The following is a 25,531-nucleotide window of genomic DNA, read 5'->3' as shown; positions in this document are numbered from 1 at the left end:
GATTTGATATTTTTGGAGGAAAAAAATGGGATGAACAGTGGATTTAAAATCCAATCCCCAAAACAAACACACCTGATGTGTCAGAAAAGAAAGATCCATATAGATTTATCGTTCTTTCACATGTAATTCGGTTATAAATAGCATTTTTTATTTTCAAATTCCTAAGTATGTTAGAATCATTAATGATACATTCGATTCGATTCAATTCAACTTCTAGTTCATTGGTCGAAGTAAAGAGATCCAATAGTAACATTTGTCTTCTTAACAAATATAACCAATTCTTCGCGATTCAACAAACTCTTACATACTCGATCAAAAGTAAATCTAATTTTTTTCACAATCGTATTTCCTTTACACGTGATTAATTACCCGTGACATTCTTCCTTATCCGTCAAAGTAAGGAATTCCAATTATAGCATTGGCCTTCTTAACGACAAGAATTAATTCGTGGCAATTCGACAAGCTATAGCCTAATCGATCCAAACAAAGAACGTCAACAAGATCTTACTTTTCCAACAATAAATCTTGTCGTTATCATGAAAGTAATTACGATCATTAAATAACATAACTAACAAATATCCAAAATCGAATCAGCATTGTATTGATTAGATCAATCTCCGCCATATATTGCACAAAAAGAACATATCCAAAGAACAACAAATTAAATATTCACTTCATTTTAACATCCTACTAATAATTTCATCCCCTACTTGCATTTTCATCTTTCAAATTGCACCAAATATGTAGTGAAATAAAGTAGTACGTCAAAATATATATATATATATATATAATATTAAAAAATAAAAAGAAGATAGCATGGCTTGGTAGAATTTATCCATATTTTAGTAGTAGTATTTTAATAGCTTAGGGTTTAGGTACGGTGCAGTATGTTGGAAACTGGAAAGTAAGCATTGTAAGACACACTACGGCTACTATTTTAAACAGGAAAGTAATTCTTTTTATTTTTAGAAATATAATTATATATTTTAATCGTATTTTAAATTTTAAAATTTAATTTTTTTTAATTTTAATTAAATTATTTACTTGTCTTAATCTATAATTATTTTTACTAATATACTTCTTAATTACTTACTAATTATATTTTACCGATAATACACAAGGGAGTATATATATATATTCTAAATATTTAAATACTAATAATAATAATAATAATAATAATAATTAAAAAATTACCTGTATCCAACAGCGCCAGAGGAGCACTATAAAAGGGCGGTGTCAGAGCGTTCCGCAACATTTTGAAACCCTAACCTCGCGGGCGGTTATTCTGCGGGCGGGCGCTGAGATTGCAGGAGCGGCAGCCGGATTGCGATTCTCGTCGTCTCTAGAAACCTGCGGAGATTTGAGTTTCTGCTCTCGAATCGGTAATGGAGTGCAAGGCGGAGGACGATGCGAAGGATTTGAGACGAAGTTGTGCGGAGATTGAGTTGCTGAATTTCGGCGGAGAATCGCCGGTCGAAAGGACGGCGGAGGCGGAGGATTCAGTTGAAGTGCGTCGGGGAAGGAAGAGGAAATCGGAGGAGGAAGAAGAGGGAAATAGCACTGGAGAGATGTGCGAGTGCGGTAAGATGAGGAAGGAGGAGTTGGAAGCGCAGTTGCTTCTAGATTGCAGCGGCGACGTCGCGAACATTCGCGATCGAGCGATGAAGAAGCTGAGGAAGATCGAGGCGGAGGAGCGGAATCTGAGAGAGGTACGTAAATGTTTAGACGATAGAAAAAGTAAGATTACTGTGGTTATAGATGCATTGGATGGGAGAATAACTGCGGTTGAGGATAAGGAGGAGATGGTGAGGAGAAAGTGGGAGGAGTTTAGGGAGAAGGAGGTGCAGTTACAGATCATGGAAGAGGAGAAGACGAAGGAGATCCAGTCGAAGGAGGAGAGGTTAAGGAGGAAGATGGAGGAGTTTGGGGAGAAGGAGGTGCAGTTTCAGGCCACAGTGGAGGAGAAGACGAAGGAGATACAGTCTAAGGAGGAGAGCTTAAGGAAAATGCAGGAGGAGTTTGAGATGGAGGCAGAGCGACGAGAATCTGCGGCGACAGCTTCGACTAAAGAAGCTGAACTGATGAAGGAATCGGCGAAGAAGAAGATGGATGAAATTGAGAGAATGAGGATGGAGTTCGACGCGAAAACGCAAGATTTGGATTCAAAAGAGAGCCAACTCGAGGAGCTGCGCAAAAAGCTCGGCGCGGAAGCGAAGGTTAAGATTAAGATGTTGGCGAAGAAGGAGAAAAACGGTCGCGAGCTTTTGGAGAAGCTGGAGTCGTCGAAGAAGACGGTCGAGGAGATGAAGGATTCGGTTGAGCGTAAGCTCAACACAAATAGGGCGAAGGAAGCGCAGATTAATTCTCTTAGCGATTGGGTCGAGATGAAAATGGATGAGCTAGACGCAAAAGAGAACGAGTTGAAGGCACGGGTGGAGCGAGTTAAGAACAAGGAAGACGACGCAGCTTCTAGGAAAAATCAGCTCGACTTGAAAGAACGACGTTTGCGCAAATGGGAATCGAGTCTTGTACTCCAACAAAGAGAGATTGCTACAAGACGAGAGGCGAATGACAGAAAAACTGAGGCCCTTGATAGGAGGGAGAAGATATTAGGCTCGGTTAGCGAGTTCACGCGCAAGTGCTACAAAGAGTATCGGGCGACACAGAGCCAACTCAAGCACAAGGAGCGTGAACTCGATGGGTTCAAGAAAGGATTAGAAGGCAAGCAGCGGAATTTGATCGATCTCCTCAACACATACGAGGGGATAATTAAGGATGAATCTGCGGAACTGAGGTTGATGCTGAAGATGAACGGGAAAGATTTGCAGGCGTACCTGATCAATACTCATAAGAATTCCGAATCAATGAGCGATGAAATCTTTAGGGTTCTTAACCTGTCCTCGGATCCGGCAAAGTTGGTTCTGGGTGCATTGTCCGGTTTCTATCCACCGCCTTTGCGACCAGATAACGAGCAGGGTGAGGTTCGTAAAACCTGCGTACTTCTGCTGCAGCAGCTGAGGAAAATGTCGGCGACAATCAAACCGGAAATTCAGGAACGAGCAGCTGAGATTGGATACGAGTGGAAATCGAAGATGAGAGCCACTCCTGAACATTCCTTGGAGGTTTTAGGGTTCTTGCATCTACTGGATGCTTACAATCTGGTGTCCTATTTCGATCAAGAAGAGATTTCAAAATTGCTGGAGATTGTCGAGGGAGATGGACAAATACCTGAGCTGCGGCATCGCCTCCTTGGGTACTCGGATACAATGGCAGGTACGGATTTCTAATTTTTCCGATCCACAAGCATTTTTGATTGACAGAGATGTAGCTTCTAAATGGATTTAACTTCAAACTAATCTGGTGCCCTATTATTTTGATCATGAAGAGATTGCAGGATATCTGGAAAATGTAGAAGTACCTGAGCTGCGGCATTGCCTCCTCGAATACCCGGATGAGCCGGCAGGTATGCCCTTCTTGTTTTGCAGCTTTCCATTTTCGCTAGATCCCATCCATGAGCATTTTCGACTACTAGAAATGGTTTCCAAAGAGATTAAATTTCCGACTAATTTGAGAAGATATAGAAAATTTGATCATCATTTCCATATCAGATCATTCCTTGACTTACCCTTGATAGATCCAATTCCAGAAGGCGATCAGATCCCCGACGAAAACCCGCCCATGTAAGCAAGAGCAATCACATGGAGGAACACCGCGCCGCCATCAGCAAATGAAATCGTATGACAAAGACAAGATCTGCCTATGCACACAGGTAATTCTCTCAATCTCCGATTTTAACCGAATACACAAAAACAGTGCATGAAAATGACTCGAAATGCGGCGAGGAAAACTGATAAGAGTAGCATACTAATATATTTTCAAGAACTTCTTTTGTTGGTTCCGTGGATCGAAGTGATAAATTCTTTTATGACTTCTTAGACTAATGGATCATACTGATAGTATGTACCCTACTACGATGCTCGTCTAGACATAGTCGTAATCGCTTAAACTCAGTGCAATTTTAGGGCCAACTTAAGTTAAAACGAGTGAGCTGGCGCGCAAACAAAACATAGCATATATTAACTGAACAAAACAAAGAACTAAGCATAACCTCAGAGTCGTCGCCATATCATCCACACCTATCACACTCGCCCACTTAGCAATTCGACGAGCTCATTCTTCTTCAACTTGGAAAATCCTTTCATCCCCAGCGACTTCGCAAGAGCTCTCAGTTCAGTCGTCTTCATCCCACTCAAATCACTACCCTCAACCAACCTCGGCTCCTCTTCTTCATAATCATCCTCATCCTCCTCCGAATTCCTCTCATGAAAATCAATCTGCTGCGGGTAAACTCGCTGCAATTTAACTACCGGAACTGGCGACCTCCTCGAGAAACTTGATTTTGGCCTGGCAGGCATTGCATCCACCGGCGCAATGTCCTTCTTCCCGGAGCTTTTCTTCCCCGGCTGAACCGAGTGCTTCCTCAAAAGCTTAAGAAGAGAATCGACGGTGTCGGTCTCTTTGCCTTTGCTCTCCTGTGAGGAGGATTCCTCGACTCGCCTTTCTTCCTTAATCGCCGCCCTCTCCCGGAGCTGCGCCTGCACCTTCCGGAAGAGCTCGACGATCTCCTTCTCCCTAGCGCTGGGGGATTGAAACTTGTTGTTCACAGCAAGTAGCGATCCATTGTTGGCGGTTTCCGAGTCCTCGAATTCCTCCTGCTCGTAACCTAATTCCTTCTCCAGGTAATTCTGATTGTTAATGTTCCGGCGCCGGCGGCTGAACTTGCTCGGCCTCCGGTCGTAGTTTCCGGAACTAGAGCTAGAGCTAGAGCTAGAAATAGTAGAGTTACATAGAGGAGATCCAGATCTCGATCTGGATCTATGGTTGGAGATGGAGATGGAAAGGAAAGTGCATCTACTGCTAAAATTGAAAGGAGAGGAGATGAATTGGAGGTGAGGATTTGGTTGTGCGGCGGTGAGTGGTGGTGTTGTTGCAGCAGCAACTCGAAGGCGTACACCGCCGTCCGGCGATGATGCACAATTCATATCGTGAAGCCTTACCTTCGCCACTGCAGATCGATTCGATTGTAGGAAGATGGAAATTGTGAGGAATGGAATTCGTGAACTACGAATTATGCACGATTATCAGAAGAATCGAACAGGATATGAACAGAAAATGCACGAATTCAGAGACAGACAGAGAACAGAGAGACAGGTACCTTTATCTTACCTTAGCTTAGCTTAGCTTACCTGAGAGATGAAAAGAGGAGGAGGAGGACGACGACGACGACGACGCCGACGACGGCAGGAAGAGGAATGAGGATTGGCAAATGAATGAATGTAGCGCTGCCTGCTGCTGTTGCTGCTACGACATTCATATGTTGTATCTGTGACCTAGAAGAAGCTTCCGCCGCTTCTTCATCTTATTTGCTTTACTTTACTTTAATTAATGGGCCGGGCTCATAAATGGGCCTAATAGATCCGGCATTTTCATTGGATTCAACATTAGAGCTCTAAATTCAGATTATCATTATTATTATTATTATTATTACTTTCTTCCAGATATTTTGTCAGCTTTATTGTAAACACACAAATTTAAGAGAAATCAGTAAATAATTTAAAATGTATTAATAAAAACAATTATTTTATAATAAAAATAATTACATATTAAGATTAAGATAATTGATTAGTATAATTAAAATTAAAAAAATTATAAATTAAATTTTTTAAAATAAAATTAAAGCGTATAATTTTTTTTTTCTAATAACAAAATAAGTGAACGGACGAAAATAGAAAAATGGACGTGAGAAGTAGGACGGATGGAGTATTATATTGGTTAGGGATAGACAATTTGGATGGGAATTGGGTTAGAAGGTGTATGTATATGATTAGGGGCAGGTTTAAGATTTTGAAGATGTCTTTATTGGCATTTTTTTTATTATTATTATTTCAAATCAAAATAATATATAAGCAAAATATTTTATTTTAAATCAATTTAAAAAACCATAATTTAAACATCTGTGGTGGATTATATGGATTATTAATCCATTAGATTAATCATTTTGAAATTATGTTGTGGATTATGTGTTTGTGATAATGTGATTATGGATTATGGATTATGTGTTAGTGATTATGTGATTATGGACTATAGATTATCAGCTTTAATTGAAACAAGATTTATTACTTTTATTAGAAAATACACTATTAATTTTTCTAAGAACTAATTATTTTTAATAAAAATAATATAAAATTTAATTAATATCAACTTGGAATTTTAATTTTATCGATAATTTATAGAAATATAATTCAAATTTATTTCAGAGCATAGTGTCTATATTTTTTAATTATTTAAATTTTTCTAAAATTTTAATTTTTCAAATATAACTAACCCCACAAATTTAAATAATGCTAATATTTTAAAATTATTATAAAAATTATAAAATTATCATAATTAATATCTTGAAACTTAAATATATTTCTTAATAATAAATATTATTTATAAAATACTAAATAATAAAAATAAATAAATTATAATGGATTTTTATAAAATAGTAAATACAATGAGTCGAAGCTAATGATAGTACAATAAGTGTTAAAAAATAATTTAAATATTAATATGTACTCCCTCCATCCTGGGCACGACATTTAAATAATATTGATATTATATTGGTATTGGATAAAAAATATGGATAATTTTTTTTTTTTTTTTTTTCTGTTGTGAGTGTATTAGTGTAAAAAATAGTGACAAATGTGTAATAAAAATGTAAAAATAATTGTAGTTTTGCAGTGATATTCTTATTTATGAAAATAAGACTATTATTTTGGGACGAACAAAAATGTAAACAAAACTATTGTATTGGCACGGAGGGAGTAATATCTAAACTAAAATTTAAATCAAAATCAAAACATCTATCCAAACAAAGCCTCTATATATATATACACATCATGATCATATCATCATATATTTTCGTGAAATGAATTCAAATTAAAACACAAGCAAACATTTTAAGCCAGCCAAACTTTCAAACTCAGTGAGCCTCAACTCGAATTAATATTAAAAATGAAATCTGTTAAGTAAATTAAAGTAAAACCTTCAAAATCATCTACAATATACATAATTGAGTCACACATGCCAAGTATTTCTATCGATCTATATATCCAACACAATCTGCTCAACGAACTACTCGACTCAACTCTGACTCGACTCGTCATCGATCGACAACCTTAACTATGCGCAAACATGAAAGCACACTAACAACAACAACAAAAGGAGAAACAAATAAATAAGTGTACGTACAAATTTGGCGAAAATTTTGGTATTCTCTTCTCTTCTCTATGGTTTGTGATTTCGGGTCATCTCATCGACGTTCAGTTCCACTTCAAGAACAGCTGAATCCTGCCTCCGGCTAAATATGCTGAAGAAACACATACATAATGATTTAATAATAGATGAATATCGATTAATCCGCAAATTAACTATGCGTCGACCCTTGTATTTTGATATAAATGTATAGAAACAGGCGAATGCTTTATTGTATAATCCACCATTGTATTCGTAAAATTTATGCATAAAATTCCAATATTAGTCTACATAATAAATTTCTATGTATATTTATTGTGACGGAATATGATTAGTGATCGAATAATAAACATAAACGTAAAGAAGATACAAATTTACGTGGTTCACTAACAACGTGTTGACTACGTCCACTGACAGAAACGGAGAGCAGATTTATTGAGAAGGCTACGTTACAAATTACAGATTTCATATATCTCTTAAGTCTATTCAAATAAACTAAGAGAATACACCAGATAGACTCAGTCCAATATCAACTCCAAAGCCCAATACTGCATATCATCGGACCGGGGGCCACTTCGCGCCCCCGGATCCAGGTAAGGGGGACTTCGCCCCCATGAAAACTTAGCGAAATGGCAAATTAGATTCAAGACATATCAACTATATTTTTTGGCTAATTGTTCAAAACAATATACACATGTATGAAGAAAATCCGAAACATAGGTATGTTTTCATCTTTTAAAGCATTTTCCCAATGAAAAATTGCTCACATAATACATAACTTCGACGAGTGTTACCTGTTGTGGACGGGTCCATGATCAACGCCGTTTCTCAGACAGTACAAGGCTCTGCCAACTATGCACGACATAGCGACAGGGCCAAATGTCCGGCTGTCGTAGGCTTCCTGGTTCCCATAGAACGTAGACAAGTTGAATGAAACTCACTAACTAATGTAGAATGAAAGAGTTTGATTCTTATGTTGTGTTACCTTGGGCTTTAGTCGTTTGTTGTCGGCTAATACCCAGCAATGGTCTCTCGCGAGGACAAAAGAGTCGTCATCTGGATTGTCGGACACCATCTCGTGACCTTCAACGGCAGCTACTCTCCGGACGAGATAATTGTTGGGATTGGCGGGGTCTTTTAGGACTACTACGTCTCCTATCCTAACTCTCCTGTCGCAAAACAAGGCCAGCTATCGTCATATATCTCGCAATCACGAAGAACACGACCTAGAACAGATAATTTGACTATACTCTTTTCCAAAGTAAAAATTTGAACTGTGTGGGGATATAAATTCAGTTTAAAGCTTAGCACCAATAACATCATCGCATCAAATTTCTATTTTTTTTCTCTTAAAAATGTAAATCGAAAACAACGCAACATTTTAAAGCACAAGTAAACACATCCTTGATTATTTCATACAGCGCAGGAATTTTTTTATTTCGTGATTTTTCATTTTGTCCATATGTGTTCTATCAACACATTTATCGACAACCGGAGTAAGCAACTCTTAAAAATCTAACATTGGCAATAAAAATGTGTCGAAGCTACTGTCCAGCAGAAAAAAATACTCGAAAAAAGGCTTTCTTATGGGCACAGAGAAACTAGGAGAAGCAGAAATGGTATGAAATCAAGCTGCTAAATAAAATTTTAGTACGACGAACCATACCTAGGATCAGCAGCTGCGATTTTCCGAACAAGAAGTGTTCCGCTGAGCATCCCAGACATCGGCGCGGTAACTTCTGCTTTGTTACAATGCAAGAATGTCAACCTTCCTTGAAGTAAATTTCTCCTTATAGAATTGAAAATTTCATTATCTGCAATTTGGCCTTGCCCGTAGGTCTGCGATTGTATTAAAATACACTATCACTATATCCGATCGATGAGATAAAAAGCCTAATCAAGATTGTGACAAGGAAATGTAACAATAGCTGAATGTTTTATGGATTCCATGGATTATCAACACTAGAAGCAACTGCTTGTACACAAAAAAATCGAGCAAAATCGACCATGCAATGAGGGGTGGTTGGGATCTATCTAAGAGAAGTGCATAAAATGTTCTACTGAAAAATCAAATACATGAAAAAACATATGAAGTGTGTGAAAGTATAATAATATGAGTAACTTTGTACCAAATTCCTACACATTTAAGATGCTAATATTCATTATTCAGCTAAAAAAAAAAAAAAAGAAATTCCTTAAAAAAGATCACATTAAAAAATTATATTGAATTCAAATTTTATTATTCACAAAATAGCTAAATCCTAAAATAGCATTAACACAACAGTCAACAGCAGTTTAAAATCATAGAGCATTTGACATGGTCTTAAATGGAATGAAAATAATATATATGGATTTTGGGGTGTGTTTGTTTGGGGATTGGATTTTCAATCCACTGGTCATCCCATTCCCCCTCCCCAAAACATCAGATCAAACACCTATTTTTCATTTTTTATATTATACTAAAAATCAATTTTACATTCAAAACATCACATCAACGCATATTTATATCACATCATGTAACTATTCAAATTCAAAATTTTTACTATTCAAATCCCAACTCAAAATCCAAACCCCCAAACAAACACACCCTAGAATTTTTCTAAATGTTCATCGAATAGGCATATACTGATTTTATAATAGATATTCCACTATATTTCAAACAATAAGAAAGTACACAAACCAAAAAAAAATCATATCCAATACACTTTTTTCACTAACAAGATATCATATTATTAAATACTTTTCACTATTCATAACTTTTTTTTTTTTTAATATCAAATCAAATACATAATTTTTATATTATATTTGTTGAGGAATCCCGTTTGCGGGATATGTAACTATAATGTGACAATATTAAAAAAAATTTACTTTTATATTCAAAACATTAAGTCCATTTTTATTTATATCATATTAAACAATAATTTAAATTCAAGATTTTACTATTCCAATCAAACCCAAAATTAAATCACCTAAACAACACACCCTAAACTTTTTTCACCACCGCTCTTTTCAGTAACCTTTACATAATTCCAATCGTATTCTTGGTGTGTTCGGTTATGGGATTCTACCCAAAAGCTACTATTCACCATCGAATCTAATCAAACATAAACATCTAATTTTTTAGTATAATTATTCAAATTCAAAACTTTTACCCTTCAAATTCCAATTCAAAATCCAAACCACCAACCAATCAGTTTCTCCCTGTAGTTCTTCCCCAAGATCTCCATCCAAGAAACACCACACAAAATTCAATCTTCAATTTATTTTTTTTTATAAAAAGAATCAAGAGAGCACAGAGCAATCAAGAAACCAAAATTGCGAAAGCAGAAACTCCAAAGTTCCAAGATTACAAAAACACAATTAGCTAAGCAAGCTCTATCCATAACCATAACCAAGAAAACATGAAAAAATTGAGGGTTACCTTCCAGCTGAGGGCGACGGAGTACTCTAGCTTGGTTGCGAAATAACGGAACCACGTCGAGAACCCTACCATTGTCAGCTCAGAATTAAGCTTTCTTCTATGGATCGATCACTCCTTTGCTTTATTGGGTTGGATCATCTTTGGCTCTCCCCAAGCTCTCAGCCTCAGTTTATGGCCAGACCTGCTAACAGCTGTTGGATAAAAACGACAGGTTACAACCTAAAGATGGTATTGCTTCGAATTGGGGATGGATTGTTTGTCTACAAAAAAAGACAACCCCAAGAAATATTATTACTACTAACACATTTTGTTATTTTTTATATTTTTCATACACTTGCTTATACTAAAGTAAACATAAAAAACACTTGCCCAAGAAAACACAACTGATGTGTTTACTATCTGATTTTAATAATTCTAACTTTTTTTTTTCTAAAAATAAAAAATAAAAAATATTAAATTAAATATTTATTTTTTATTTATTATATTTTATTAAAATTTAATTTTACATTTCACATAGTGCAAGATTTTATTATATTCAGAACCAAAATCTTTAAAGGAAACACACCACAATTTTTTTTCTAAAGAAATTTGCATGGATGCTTTGGCAACTTTTAACATTATTAATTAACAAAAATTTAAAATTCTTGCCTAAATGTTTGTTTGCTCACACACACACATTAATATATATATATATGATTTTTTTGATACAATTATATTATATAAACATTAAACAAACAAACCCAAAAAATTTACATAAACAATTACACAATAATAATCATCACAATCATTTAAAATACCCACCATGTATCCAAATATACAACCAAATACATTCCCGTTCAGGAAGGTATATTCGTTTTTTCAGTATTTTAGAAAAAATAATATATATATATATATATATATTTGAAAATTTCCAATTTAAAAAGGGATTATAACAGCATTATATTTTTATTTTTGTTTTTATTTTTATTTTTTTAAAACCCGGCCATCGCCTATATAAGAATTCAAACCAATTTGTTTGTAGGATTGAATTTTAAATACACTGTTTATTCCATTTTATTCATCCAAAAAATTAAATCAATCACTTATTTTTCATTTTTTATATTATACTAAAAATTAATTTTAAATTCAAAATATCACATCAACTTCTATTTATATCACATCATACAACTATTCAAAATTAAAAAGTTTTACTATTCAAATTCCAATTCAAAATCCAAAGCCCCCAACAAACACACCCTTGGTGTCTTGATTATCATACCACGTTAACTTTGACCAAAACTTCTACTCAATGCACTTTCCAGAGCGGTCACCATTCCCACGTCATAAAATAATAATAATAAGTCCAACCTCCGACCCCTCAGGTCACCTACCACATATAGTTCGCTTAGTATGATTTGTCTGTTAAACCTAGTTTGCAGAGTATTAGGTTCGGCCGAGATTTACCCAATGCGCACTTTCGAGTGGTGGCCGGGAATTTCCACGTCATCAAAAAATAATAATAATAAAAACTTCTACTACCTTTACTTTTCTGAAAAAAATAGTGGAGAGATAACTCACCCTCAAAATTTCCAGAACGGGAGCATTCCAAGTTAGTTTGGAATTGCATCATACCATAAATTCGGCCAGAAGTGCCAATGGTCCAAACACCATTGACGTCCTTCACCAAAATAAGTCCTTTAATATCTCATCAGCTAATTCAACTTACCCAACGGTTAGATTCAGACAAATCTAATTATGGAAACCCCACCCAATACCACTCCTTCTTCTATTATCTTTTCCTCCTCCCCACACCATTTTCCCATTTTTTTTGCCGATCGGCCAATTTGGCTTATTGTATAATAAAATAATAATTTGGGTTCCCGGCAGGTGCGACCTCGCCGGAAAAACCCGCGAATAAGATGAAGGAGGAGGAGGAGGAAGAGGTGGAGGAGTGGCCTGAAGAAGAAGAAATAGTCAGCGATACGGAAAGCTACGACGAGGATGAAAATCACGATCAAGATGAGAACTTACGTGATGAAGCTGAGACGACGGGATCAAAAACCGATGCGCTGGTTGAATTCCGGCGTATAGTTGAAGAAGCTATCCTTTCCAATTCACTTATTGTTAGGGAGAACGATGTTGGCGCCGATTACAATAGCCGATTGAAGGACATTATAATGTGGGGCGTCCCGTTGCTGCCGAGCACAGGCCATAATGGGACCGACGCGGTTCTGCTCAAGTTCTTGAAATTCAGGCACTACAAGGTGCGAAAGGCATTCAGCTCCCTACAACAAACCCTGAAATGGCGCGCAGATTTCTTGGTTGACGAGGATCACAAGCTTGCGATCGATAGCCTGTGGTTCACCAATGGTAGAGATAACGAGGGGCGACCATTATTCTACACGGTGGTTATGAGGAAGAGATTTGCCAACATAGGGGATCGGAACACGAACCTGGGTTACTTCCGGTGGAGAATTCGGTGCGTGGAGAAAGGGATACAGAGTCTCGATTTTAGTCCGGGCGGGGTGGATTCGTTTGTCCAAATAATTGATTTCAAGAATGCACCTGGAAATGTCAACAGGGAGATCAGGCTAACTTACAAGAGAATGCTTACATTGCTGAAGGAACACTATCCCGGGATTGTCCACACCACAGTAAGATCAATCAACCACCGAATCAAATATGAATTCCCGATTATATATATATATATATATATAATGGTAAATTAACTTACATGTGTTATGGATGCAGCTTGTTGTGAATGTCCCGGCATGGTTTTTAGCATTCAACACGTTGAACTTGAGATACATTGCGCAAAAAGGCAATAACAGATTCATCTTCGTGAAACCATCGAAAGTGACAGAAACCCTTCTCAAGTAAAGCTTCGATTCCTCAGGAGTTTCCTGAATTTGAAAATTGCAAATCATAATCAGGTGTCATGATTTTGCAGGTACGCCACCATAGAGAACATACTTATACAATACGGTGGTCTGAAGAGAGTAAACGACACCGAATTCTCAATGGACGACAAAGTTCTTGAAACAGACATCAAGGCAACCTCCACTGAACAAATCACGATACCTTTCAATGAGGTACGAACAAATACATAACTATATCAGACTATGCATAAACTTCCCATCTCATTCTACGGCATTTTTCTAATATTTGCTATTTACGAATGATTACAGGCAGAAATCACAGTGACATGGGATGTGACGGTGGTAGGATATGACGTGACGTACAGAGAAGAGTTCATACCCGAAGATGACGGCTCCTACAAGGTTTTGCTACAGGAGAAAAAAATGGTGGAGAGCATAAGAAACTCATTCTACATTAGAGAACCAGGGAAGATAGTGATAACTATAGTTAATTTGACATACGCGAAGAAGAAGGTGTTCTATAGGTACAAAAGCAGTCCAGTTGTTCCTGTATATACTCAAACTAAGTCATGACAGATTCATGTTTTTTTTGATAAACAAATCGATGAATTCGATACCTTTCATTATAGAATTATTGTTGTTTGGGTGCAGATCTTGAAAGTGTTCATTCTATGCCTTTCTGATCTAAGAACAACAGGATAAAACCAAAAGATATTCCACTTGAGAAATTCCATCTTACTAGTTTAAGATTCCATTTCTGAAGCATAGTGGAGACAGAACACAGACTGGCCATGGGCTTAACTACGTAAGTTCTAAGCAACAACAGAATCTGTGCAAGCTGTAAAGTGGTGAAAAATGAATATATAATTTTCATTTCAGAAAACAAGTAGCCTGAGAACGAATCAATTCTAAACTCGATTGGAATATTACTGTCCCTAAGATCTGACATGATTCTCCTGTAAGCATAAATACAAACACTTCGTACGCAACTTCTACACCACAGTGTTATCGTTTTCGTTCCTATTATCGATTTGTTTTTACGATGTCTTGGTTGAAATTGAGGAGATTACTGCCGCCTAGAAAGGCGTGGAAGGTACTCGCAAACAAATTGCAAATCAAGTTCAACAAATCAAAAGCGGTGCAGAAACTACCAAAATCTAGAACCGATAAGAAGTACCGATGGCCGTACCTTTCCATTCAACCGAAGAAATTCAAACTCAAGCCTAAATCCCGCACGCGGATTCACAAAAGAGCACCTTCTGTTTACGTCGACCACCTGTTTATAGAGCCGATCCCCATAGTTAAGAAACTGTTGGATCCACCATCTACAGCCTCGCCATCCAGGGAGGAGAAATCACGCCATAGCCGAACAGAAGACCGCTGTCATCATCAGAAAGTCCTTCAGCTGGAAAGCGGCGACGGAGACGACCCTACCGCCGATGATCGTAGCTCAACCACCGCCGCGGATGAGATGTGGGAGTCGTTCGCAATGAATTCGCCGCAGCTGCAAGGAATCGACAAAAGGGCTGAAGAATTCATCGCCAGATTCAGAGCTCAGATGCAGCAGCAGGAAATGATCGCTCGTCGCTTGTAGCAATAGTTGTACCTTATTCCTTGCAGTTTGTACCCTCATATATATATATATATATATATATTGGGCTTAATGGGCCCGTCCAATTTGAACTTTCAAAAAGGCCCATACATTTTGCCCAAACAAATCCCAATCCCATTAAAAAATTATAATCAATATTTAAATTATTCATTATACTTTTATTTGAGCATAGATAGATAAAATACATTTAATTCCATAACTTAGATGCATAAAAAGATGTTTTTTGTTTTTTTTTTTTTGGCATTTTGATAATGATTTGAAATGATATTTTGCTAGAAGAAATTTTTACTACATGTTGCACACTAGATAAATTCAAAACTATTAAGTAAATCTATGGATGTCAATAGACTCGTGTATATCCAAAATCCGACTTGAACTCTACTCTTTTATTTCTGATTGGGTTCAATTATTTGAGTATTGGGTTAGATGTGGGCCGAGTCAGGTCCAATAGCAGACTCTATCTGATTAATTAAAATAATAAATTTTATTATTTTTTTAATTTTTAATTTCTATTTTAGTATTGGCGGTGGTTGTATATATTTTTATTTAGGGAAATCGGTCAATTCAAGCTTATATTGAAAATTTTTAAAATTGATTCAAATTTATATTGAATTTTTTTAAATTTGAGTCTAGCGGGTACATCACGGGTAGAGTCCAAATACATACAGATTTGCCCTAACCATTGTCATTCTTAAGTAAATCCAATCAGTCTAAATAAAATTTTGACACTATTCAACTTTTGAAAAATTGTTCACCAAATATATCTTTTTATAAGTCTTACTAACTTTTATTATTTTCAAGAATTACAAAATTCCAAAAGTTTCTACTAACACTAAGAGCATCCATCGTCTCAAAACATCGATTGGTTATAAATCGAACCAACAATAATCTCGAAGGCATTCGTATGCAAGTTCGAATTCGGGAAAGCATATCCTCACCCGGAGAAACAAGACGGGTTCAAAATGGATGCACTTGACGGGCACTTCTTCAAATCACATCGGGATCATCTTCATAGTCGAAGTCAGCTTCGCTCGACTGCCTTCTTTTCGCCTCTCGAGCTCCTCTACCTCTCTTCGGCTTCCCACTGTGTTACAACAACATATTTGTGCGATAAGTACTTATGATTCTTCGATTAGCAACACAAGTGACGAGTACTTACGGTGCATGTGCTGACACGCCGCCCTCTCTTGCAACTTCTTCGGTCTGACATACCTCAAGAATCAAGTTTAGAATCGAATTATCCAAAGTATATGTTAATGTTAGAACATTTGTCATACGAGAAATGGATTTCTAATACTTGTGATCATCATCATCATCAGAAATAGTTCGATGCAAATGGTAACAAACCAATTCCAAGAAATCAAGTTTGAAATCGAATCATCCAAAGTATATGTTAATGTTAGAACATTAGTCATACGACGAATGGATTTCTAATACTTGTGATCATCATCATCCTCATCATCATCATCAGGAGTTTGATGCAAATGTTAACAAACCAATTCCAAGAAAATCGAAAGAAACACAAACAAATGACGGAATTCAGATCCTTTTCATGATCGAAAACAAGAAATAGAGAAAGGTTGCAATTCATCAACACAATGGATGTCAATTCTGCAGATTCCAAATTATTCAATGAAATGAAAATCAGTTTGATCCTTAAGTTAAAAATTCAACTCTTACAGCCGGTGAAGTGATCGACGACAGCGAAAAGAGGCGATCGTCCGGCTGAAACTTCCTGGATCGTTTCAAGCTGCAAAAGAGACAACAGAGCTGCACAGATTAACTAAGAATCGAATCGAAGATAACTGAGCAAATGTGAAAAACTGATCCAATGCTAAATCTATGACAAACAAAAACAATATCTAGAGGCCAAAATAATTCCAAATTCTGTGGAGAATAAATGAATTCAGAGGAAGGGAAGAAAACTGGAGAAGTGTAACTTTACAGAGCGGTGCTCTTCGAGGAAGATAAAAATCCTTCGAAACCTTTTAGAACATTGCCACATTGACTTGGATCCTGCAAGTAACTCGTCTCCATATCATAAACCTAAGGAATAATGAAGAACCGATTCAAAAAAACATGACGTAAGAAGAAATCCAACACCAAAAATTGAAAATTCTTCGCGGCGAGAATGGCACGATTGTTCTAACCTGTTTCTCGATGCCCCTGAGTTCTTCCTGAATCTTTGCCCTCTTGTGCAGGAGAGCAGTCAGCATCGCGGTAGGGTTTGGAGCAGTCCGTTGCCCTAACAAAACGATTTCGGGAGAGTGGATTCAGGACGAATCAAATTTTCGGGGGGGAAAAATTCCACAAAATTGAGGTAAATAAAGGAGAGATAGCGGATGCAAAGATCGATGTACCATCGGAATCCATGGCGAATCTCCGAGATTGTTTAAGGAGTCTGATTGATTGCAAAATTGGCGCCTGCTCTTCCTCGTTCTGATTTTTGGCGTTCGTGCGATCACAAGAAGACGGCGACGTTTCGAATAGAATTCTCGCTTTCTCGAATCCTTTTTACTTTCAGCCAGGGACGGGACCAGAAATCCCTAACGGATTAAAATATACTCCGTCTACCACCATGTATATTTTGATTAATATTTTAAAAATATATATAGGGTGTGTTTGTTTGAAGGATTTTGGAGGATTTCCACTATTCATCCAATTTTTTCCCCCCAAAATATCAAATCAAACACTTATTTTTCATTTTTTATATTATACTAAAAAACAATTTTACATTCAAAACATCACATCAACACCTATTTATATCACATCATACAACTATTCAAATTCAAAATTTTTACTATTCAAATCCCAATCCAAAATCCAAACCCCCAAACAAACACACCCATATAGTATATATTTTTCTACTTTATCATTTTATCATTATTTTTACACTAAAAAATAAAAATAAAATTGTTTTTATACTATTTTTAATTATATCATATAATTAAAAAATATTAGTATTATTTATTAAATTTTATGTCAAAAATAAATATTTGTTTTTAAATTGGATTGAATAAGTGTTTTTTATTTAGTGATAAATTGATTATATATATATAAAAATATATATTTTAAATATAGATTAAAATAGTTGTTTATTGAAGATAAATATTGATAAAAGAATTTCGAGTGAGTTCTAAAATACTAAAAAATTAATTGAAGAGAGTAATAGAAATAAATACATTTTTAATAGTTCATACATGAAAAATATTATAATTTAAAGCAAAAAAAAGGTAAAATTCCCGTATAATTTCCAAATTTTGCTGATAATTACTTATGATCCTAAAATTTCAAATGGTTCCAAAAATATTTTTTAAAAAAATCTTTTCTGTTAGTACTTATCCTCAGTTATAACTAAATTGATTTTTAGTATAGAATCTGATCTAACAATATGTAAATTTACAAAAATATCCTATTGTGTATTGACTGTTGATGGAACTGTAACTAAAACAATAGAAATTAAAAAAAAAAAAATGCATCTTTCCCTTGATGAATCGGAAAAGAGTACGTGTCCATGCCAGTTCAGCTGACATGGTTCAAATATTTGTAAATATATAAATAAATAGTATTTGAATTAAATCGAACAAATACTCAATTCGTAAATTATAGTCGAACTAAGTTTTTTGGTTAATTAAAAATATTTGTAGTATATACAAATAATTCGAACTGAATCTAATTAAAAAAAATTAAAAATAGGTAACTTTTAAATTAAATAAAAATATGTGCAAGTTCATAATTGAATCGAATCGAACTTGAATATAATATAAATTTTACCGAAAAAATATTGAAAATCGAAACTGAATCAAACCAAATAAATATTAGATTAACCAAAAATTCATCAAGGGCAAAAAAAATCGACGATTCGATTTGGATATTTTGCCCACCTCTACCTGCTCCGACTAAAACCTTTTTCGAATACCAAACAACCAATTCTCCCTGAATAACTGCTCTCTTTCTATGTTTGGTTTTGAGAGTGTTTGGGAAATAAGTTCTTCAAGAGTTTTTAGTTGTTTGATCGGTAAACCAACTAATTTTGGCATTTGGTAAATTAGCGCTTTTGATTATTTTACTGAGTTCAAAAATCTAATTTTGAAAAATGGTATATTCCAGCGTTTCAGATTAGTTTTTTCATTTTAATTTTTTTTTATTTCTTATTTACCCTTAAAATTAATTAATTCTTTCACATATATTAATATTATTTTTTATTACACTATATATTAATTGTTTAGATATATTTTCTTCTAATAATTTATAAATTTATGTTTATAAATTTAAAATAATTATTTTTTTATATTTCAATTATCTTATTTATCAAATTTTTAAATTTTTTTAGAATAAAAATAGTATAAAAATATTAATATTATTAATCATTTATATAGTATTTTTTTTATCAAATAGTAATATTTTTATTAAAAAAATAAAATTATTTAAAATTATAAATTTAAAGTAAATATATATTAATTAAAATTAATCTAATAAAAATATATATACTAATGAATTTTGTTCTTTTATATTTATACTATTTCTAATGAAAAAATAAATACTTTTTAATAAACTTGCATTAATTTTTTACAAAATATTTTAAAAATAATAAAAATAAATATCTTAAATAAAATTTCCTAATTTTTAAAATTAATAATAGAACTCTAAAAAAGTCTACCCACTGAAAAAAAATCAACTAAATATTTTGAAAATAAAATATAAAATGTCTTTAATTGTCATTTTACGTATAAACAATTATTACAAAATCTCTATTTTACCAACACAAACAACTAATATATTCAACTAGTCAGACCAACTAATCGAATCAGCTAACAACTAATTGTCCAACACAACCTTAATAATTAATACTCCCTCTATCCAATTTATATTACCCTAAAATATATTTGCACGGTTTTTTAGGTAATTGTCTTTTTGTTATGAATTGACAAATTTGCCCTTAATTTTATGGTAGAAATTAAAAGTAATAAATGAATGAAAGGTAAAAATGTAAAATTTATGTTTTAAAAAAAATAGGACAATAGTTATTGGACGTTTCAAATAAGAAAGTAGGACATTAGTTTATGGACGGATCAAATAGTATTTTTTAGGAGCGAGAGGAATGTGAGGTAATCTCTTTTATTTAATTTCTTTTCCTCCAATTTGAGAAAATTTGAAAGAAGTGGGATTTTTCATTAAATTTTTATTTGATCTATTTATCTTTATACCTTTTAATATTTTATTAAAATTTTTATAACACACTATAAATTTTACTATTTGTTTATTTTATTTTTAATTATATCAGATAAAAATTAACATATAGTGCATATATCTAAATTATATTATATATTTTAAAATATTTTTAATTAAAATTAAAATTAAAATGGTGTTCTCATTGATGCATTTTTGCGCGAGTTTAATAAAGGAAATAAAATTAATGGTTCTTTCACTTCTAAGGCATAACAAAATATTGTTAAAGAGTTAAAAGACTATTTTTAGTATGAATATTGACAAAGAAAATGTAAAAAATCGTTGGAATATATTGAAGAAATTTTTTTCCAAACTTGCATATCGGAAAAATACTCATTTTTTTTTTTCAAAATATGAAAAAAATGGTAACTCCGTATAGTAATGATGAGTTAGTGGAGAGGGTGCTGAAACTGCATTTATGATAAGAAGACGTCAACATTTAGTCAGTGAAAAAAAAAAGTTTTTAGCATTGAATACATGGACAATCTTGTTTCTCAAAATAAGTCTTTTCTACCAATAATATGAACCATTTCTCAATTTTTGAAAGTAACTAATCAAAATGAAAATAAGAAACGGACAAGAAACTTGGTAAAAAATACGAAAGATTTAAAAGAAGTGATGCAGAAAATAGAATATGATAATGCAATTATGGAAAAGCAAGTGAACAACATATTACGTCTACTTTCGGGAGAAGACACTTGAAATTTGATTAAAGAGTTTAGAATTGAAACAACACATTAGACTCAAATATATTGTTTTCCCATGAATAATTCAGACCAACTTCGAATAGTTATTAAATATCTACTCAAAACACGTAAATTGGCCATTATGTATATGATGTTTTGTTCTCTGATACTTTATAAAATATTTTTTTACTTTATTAAATACTTTTATTTTTCTTTATTTATATAATATAAAAGCAAAATAGTGAAATTAATTATTCTAATTTTCTTTTCTTTCCCTACCTAATCAAATAAAAAAAATTACTCCCTCCGTCGCAGATAATTTGTTCATATTTTCTATTTTCGTCCGTCTCATATAACTTGTCATTTCTATTTTTGGAAATATAATTATGCACTTTAATCGCATTTTAAATTTTAAATTTTATAATTTTCTTGATTTTAATAAACTATTTACTTATCTTTATCTTAATCTATAATTATTTTTAATAAATAATAATTATTTTTACTAATACACTTCTTAATTATTTACTAATTATACTTTACCTAAATTCTCGTGTTTACAATAATACACCCATATTACATGGGACGGAGGGAGTAGTATTTCTCATCACTTCTGATCTCTTTCATTTCATATGAACGAAATATACTATTATAATTTTAATATATATATTTGTTTTGAAAAAAAAAAAGTATTCCTATAAATCTCTCTAATTTCACGTCGAATTCGACATTTTCGAAAAATGATGTCCGAACCCAAAGCTAGCTGGTGGTATCGGGTCGACTCGGGCTGGTGGGAGTAAATTAGGGTAACTGAATGTAATTAAATTGGGGGTAATTTATTTCTACACATGCCCAAAAATTTCATCTATGTAAATATTAGAATATAGACAAACTATGGATGTGTTTGTTAAATGAAATACTCCCTCCGTCCTATTTCAATTGTCTCTCTCTCTTTTTTTTTTTTTTTTTTTTTTTTTTTTTTTTTTTTTTTTTTTTTTTTTACTTCAATTGACACATTTTTATTTTTAACAAAATTTATTAAATTTATCAATATTTAACAATTATAAATCATTTTAATTAACTTAATAACATATAATATAATACATCATGTAGACCCACTTAAAACTCTTTATTTTTTCTCTTTTCTCAATAAACAAATATTTTTAGCTACGTTTAAATTTTCTACTATTTTATAATTTTATCTTAATTATAAATAAATAAAGTATATTTTTTTGTTTATTTGTATTATTTAAAATTTTATTCACTATAAAATGAAATCCATATTGCGTATATTTTATTGAAATATAATATTTAAAATATTTTAACGCATACTTTACATTTATTTTAATCATATATATTAAACCTACTAATAATATTACTCATATTAATAAATAATAAAATAATATTATAACTCAATATTATTAACTAACTAAACTATTTTACCTTAAATACCGTGTCTCAAATGAAATGAGTCAATTGATTTGGGACAGAGGGTGTAATTTGAAGAGATATTTTTTATGTGAAATATATAAAATTACGTAGATAATATAAAAATAATGAATATGTGTAATATATTAATTTTTTTTGAAAAAATATGTAGAAAAAAAAAAGAACACACCTATTCTTTCAAAATTTGATATGCATATATAAATATATAAAAGCTTCATGTATAAATTTTAATAATATGATACTCACTCTGGCAGCTAAATCTATGCTTTTTTTTTTTTTTTTTTGTTATCATCGAAAAATATTTTTGTTTTTTATTAATAAAAAAATACCTATTTTTTACTTTTTTTTCTTAAAAACAAAAAATAAAAATTATTATTCACTTTTATAAAGATATATTTTAGTACATAATTGGATATTTGATGAAGTAATAAATTATGCAACTAGTTCTAGAAGAAGGACAAAAATGCAATGTATAAGAATTAAAATAGAAATGATGTAAATATATATATATATATATATTATCCTGAAACAAAATGCAATGTTGATACTTGATACCAACAATTATTTGAGCACTAGAGAAAAAGTATGGGTGGATTAATTAATTGATAAAATGCACTTAATTGAGAATAATTAGTAGAAGTGGGGCAGTTTGCAAATTTATATTAAATGAATTTTAGGTCAAAGTAGGGAGAATTTTATACTGTAAAATTTTAAATATGGAATATGGAAACAGTGTTGATTCATGAACTCAACATCACCTTTGGCTTATCAAACTTTGATTTGTCATGTTCGGCTCCAGGGGTCTTATTTACTTTTTATGTGTTGATTTTTTAATATTAATTATTATATCAAAATATAGTATAAATAAAAAATTGTAAAAATACTTTCATTAGTGTCTTATAATACTAATAGAATGATATTTGTGCAAAAAATTATATAAATATAAAAATATTTTTAATATTAAATACAATGAAATGAAATGAAATGTAAATATGATCTTTTGAGACGGACAAATAGAGTATTTTATACTATTAGATTTGATCATAATTTCTCACTTTGTCAATAATAATAATAATAATAATAATAATAATAATATATGTTTATTCGGACCGACATGAATATTAAGAAATAATACTCTCTTCCGTCCCATAACAAAGTATCCATTTTTCCATTTTAGTTCGTCTCATAACAAAGTATTCATTTTTCTATTTTAGTTCGTCTCATAACAAAGTATCTATTTCCTTTTTTTAGTAATTATACTATCTACCTAACATTACAAATACCCTTACAACTTACAATATATTACACAAATGTCATTATCTTTATATCACAAATACTAATAAGGTTATTTTAGTCATTTCTACTTTATTCATACTGTATCCCAATATAATACTAATATTTTTAAAACTACTTATAAAAAAAATGGATATTTATTTATGAGACAAAGAGAGTAATATGCATATATCACTCAAAAGTCTTATATTTTAATATTTTGTCTGTTAAAACATAAGATTTATATTTATCTTTTTAGTAAGTTTGATAATACTATCAAATTTATATTTATTTTTAATAAAAAAAATATATATTTTTTAATTTTTGTGTTAACTCTAAATGGACTAATTTTTTCTTACGAAGAGAGTATTATTTATAGTATAAATATAAAATTGAAGAATCGATAAAGTGTTACCTTTTTTATTTAACAATAATTTTTCAAAAAAAAAAATTCTAATTCTAATTATTTGTATTATATAATAATTTTATTTTTGTTAAATATTTTTTAATTATTTATTAATTATATTTTTTAAAAAAAGTTATGTATATATAAAGGATGTGTTTGTTTGGAGAATTGAATTGGATTTATACTATTTATTTCTTTTTTATTTTTTTAAAAATATCAAATCAAAAATCTATTTTTTATTTTTTATATTATACTAAAAATCAATTTTACATTCAAAATATTACATCAACACATATTTATATCACATCATACAACTATTTAAATTCAAAATTTTTACTATTCAAATCTCAATTCAAAATTCAAACAAACACACCGAAAGTAGACAGAAAGAAAGAGTAGAACATAATTAAATAAGCTGTAACGGTGATGGCCATTTGCGTGCGTCATTGACGACGTTGTAATTGCTTCAATCAGGTCGTAACAAAAATCATTAAACTCATCATCAGACACCTACGTGCTGATGTCAGCAACTCCTGATGACGTCATATGATGACGTGTGTCTTCCCTGTCACTATGTCTTTCAACTTGGATTGGAGAATTTGTTACTTTAACCTAGTATTTTGTATGATAATTTAAATGAATATAATTAAATAGAATAATTTAAAAATTAAATAATATAATAAAAGAGAAAAAATGTATATTTATTTATTTTTATTTAAATGATATGATGATATAAAACATGAGTAAATATTAAATATATTTAATTATTTTTAATTTTAAAAATATTATCATATGTTTGGGACAAAAAAATAAAAATATATTAAATGTTTCAATCCGAAGGAGTATTATTTTTCTCTATCAAATTTATAGTAATTTTTTTTCTTTCATTTATTTACAAAATATATGCATTTTATTTATATAATTTTTTTTTATATACTTTATAATGTATATATTTTAATATTATACTTATGTATTAATATGTCATAATTTTTTTACATATTTAATTTATTTAATTTTTCATTCAATTAATTTATTTTTTATAATTTTCAAAATACTTCTATTTTATATAAAATCAATTAATATAATATTATATTATTTAAAATCGGTGTTCAACTCATTCGAACATATTTATGGTGATGGAGTAAACACATATAATTAAATAGGAGTATATTTTATCTACTAATGAATTATATGTTCATTTGAACTTAATATGAATTTTAACAAATATAGTATTTTCTCAGTCCGTCAATTTTATTTTTTTTCGTTCATTAAATTTATTTTATTATTAATTTTGATAAATTTAAC

General features: G+C 31.9%; 5 protein-coding genes across 9 annotated transcripts; 2 read left to right on the top strand and 3 right to left on the bottom strand.

Moving 5' to 3' along the window:
• The first annotated feature begins 1,269 nt into the window (after positions 1 to 1,269).
• Positions 1,270 to 4,478, top strand: LOC127259042 (uncharacterized). Its single transcript, XM_051286181.1, has 3 exons — positions 1,270 to 3,273; positions 3,386 to 3,463; positions 3,647 to 4,478. The coding sequence occupies exons 1-3, from the start codon at positions 1,386 to 1,388 to the stop codon at positions 3,682 to 3,684; spliced, it is 2,004 nt and encodes a 667-aa protein (XP_051142138.1). The 5' UTR covers positions 1,270 to 1,385; the 3' UTR covers positions 3,685 to 4,478.
• Positions 3,275 to 5,401, bottom strand: LOC127259043 (rho-N domain-containing protein 1, chloroplastic-like). 3 transcript variants are annotated; one of them, XM_051286184.1, is made up of 4 exons: positions 5,247 to 5,400; positions 4,109 to 5,065; positions 3,626 to 3,753; positions 3,275 to 3,528 (listed from the first exon to the last, which is right to left on the bottom strand). In XM_051286184.1, the coding sequence occupies exon 2, from the start codon at positions 5,040 to 5,042 to the stop codon at positions 4,140 to 4,142; it is 903 nt and encodes a 300-aa protein (XP_051142141.1). In that variant the 5' UTR covers positions 5,043 to 5,065; positions 5,247 to 5,400; the 3' UTR covers positions 3,275 to 3,528; positions 3,626 to 3,753; positions 4,109 to 4,139. The 3 variants fall into 3 exon arrangements, with proteins under 3 accessions (XP_051142141.1, XP_051142140.1, XP_051142139.1); XM_051286183.1 differs by having other exon boundaries at positions 3,626 to 3,757; positions 4,109 to 5,401; XM_051286182.1 differs by having other exon boundaries at positions 4,109 to 5,401.
• A 1,627-nt stretch (positions 5,402 to 7,028) lies between these two features.
• On the bottom strand, positions 7,029 to 12,851 carry LOC127258935 (uncharacterized). Of its 3 annotated transcripts, none has more exons than XM_051286017.1 (6): positions 12,728 to 12,851; positions 10,718 to 10,908; positions 8,963 to 9,135; positions 8,282 to 8,465; positions 8,091 to 8,197; positions 7,029 to 7,411 (listed from the first exon to the last, which is right to left on the bottom strand). In XM_051286017.1, exons 2-6 carry the CDS (start codon positions 10,787 to 10,789, stop codon positions 7,330 to 7,332), a joined length of 618 nt encoding a protein of 205 aa, XP_051141974.1. In that variant the 5' UTR covers positions 10,790 to 10,908; positions 12,728 to 12,851; the 3' UTR covers positions 7,029 to 7,329. The 3 variants fall into 3 exon arrangements, with proteins under 3 accessions (XP_051141974.1, XP_051141973.1, XP_051141975.1); XM_051286016.1 differs by lacking the exon at positions 12,728 to 12,851 and adding an exon at positions 12,275 to 12,414; XM_051286018.1 differs by lacking the exon at positions 12,728 to 12,851 and having other exon boundaries at positions 8,963 to 9,035.
• On the top strand, positions 12,616 to 14,376 carry LOC127258936 (patellin-4-like). The gene is made up of 4 exons (XM_051286019.1): positions 12,616 to 13,350; positions 13,448 to 13,572; positions 13,647 to 13,788; positions 13,885 to 14,376. Exons 1-4 carry the CDS (start codon positions 12,616 to 12,618, stop codon positions 14,146 to 14,148), a joined length of 1,266 nt encoding a protein of 421 aa, XP_051141976.1. The 3' UTR covers positions 14,149 to 14,376.
• Positions 14,377 to 15,962: 1,586 nt separating this feature from the next.
• LOC127259012 (chromatin modification-related protein eaf6-like) lies at positions 15,963 to 17,697 on the bottom strand. The gene is made up of 6 exons (XM_051286132.1): positions 17,548 to 17,697; positions 17,338 to 17,432; positions 17,133 to 17,233; positions 16,868 to 16,937; positions 16,347 to 16,390; positions 15,963 to 16,271 (listed from the first exon to the last, which is right to left on the bottom strand). The coding sequence occupies exons 1-6, from the start codon at positions 17,558 to 17,560 to the stop codon at positions 16,175 to 16,177; spliced, it is 420 nt and encodes a 139-aa protein (XP_051142089.1). The 5' UTR covers positions 17,561 to 17,697; the 3' UTR covers positions 15,963 to 16,174.
• Between the last annotated feature and the right edge of the window lie 7,834 nt (positions 17,698 to 25,531).

Source organism: Andrographis paniculata, unplaced genomic scaffold (assembly GCF_009805555.1).
Source record: "Andrographis paniculata isolate CXL003 unplaced genomic scaffold, ASM980555v1 Contig5END, whole genome shotgun sequence".
In the NCBI taxonomy this organism is placed as follows: Eukaryota; Viridiplantae; Streptophyta; class Magnoliopsida; order Lamiales; family Acanthaceae; genus Andrographis; species Andrographis paniculata.
This window is presented reverse-complemented; position numbering and strand designations above follow the sequence as displayed.

Excerpts from the sequence above, each read along its gene's own strand:
- LOC127259042 (XM_051286181.1), top strand. The coding sequence starts at position 1,386 with ATGGAGTGCAAGGCGGAGGACGATGCGAAGGATTTGAGACGAAGTTGT. Across the intron at positions 3,274-3,385 it reads GTACTCGGATACAATGGCAG|AGATTGCAGGATATCTGGAA; the intron begins GTACGGATTTCT and ends TTGATCATGAAG. Across the intron at positions 3,464-3,646 it reads ATACCCGGATGAGCCGGCAG|AAGGCGATCAGATCCCCGAC; the intron begins GTATGCCCTTCT and ends ATCCAATTCCAG.
- LOC127259043 (XM_051286183.1), bottom strand. The coding sequence starts at position 5,042 with ATGAATTGTGCATCATCGCCGGACGGCGGTGTACGCCTTCGAGTTGCT.
- LOC127258935 (XM_051286017.1), bottom strand. The coding sequence starts at position 10,789 with ATGGTAGGGTTCTCGACGTGGTTCCGTTATTTCGCAACCAAGCTAGAG. Across the intron at positions 8,466-8,962 it reads ATCGCAGCTGCTGATCCTAG|GAGAGTTAGGATAGGAGACG; the intron begins GTATGGTTCGTC and ends GTTTTGCGACAG. Across the intron at positions 8,198-8,281 it reads ACAAACGACTAAAGCCCAAG|GAAGCCTACGACAGCCGGAC; the intron begins GTAACACAACAT and ends TATGGGAACCAG.
- LOC127258936 (XM_051286019.1), top strand. The coding sequence starts at position 12,616 with ATGAAGGAGGAGGAGGAGGAAGAGGTGGAGGAGTGGCCTGAAGAAGAA. Across the intron at positions 13,351-13,447 it reads CCGGGATTGTCCACACCACA|CTTGTTGTGAATGTCCCGGC; the intron begins GTAAGATCAATC and ends TTATGGATGCAG. Across the intron at positions 13,789-13,884 it reads TCACGATACCTTTCAATGAG|GCAGAAATCACAGTGACATG; the intron begins GTACGAACAAAT and ends GAATGATTACAG.
- LOC127259012 (XM_051286132.1), bottom strand. Across the intron at positions 16,938-17,132 it reads TCCTCGAAGAGCACCGCTCT|CTTGAAACGATCCAGGAAGT; the intron begins GTAAAGTTACAC and ends TCTCTTTTGCAG. Across the intron at positions 16,391-16,867 it reads CGTCGATCACTTCACCGGCT|ACCGAAGAAGTTGCAAGAGA; the intron begins GTAAGAGTTGAA and ends GAGGTATGTCAG.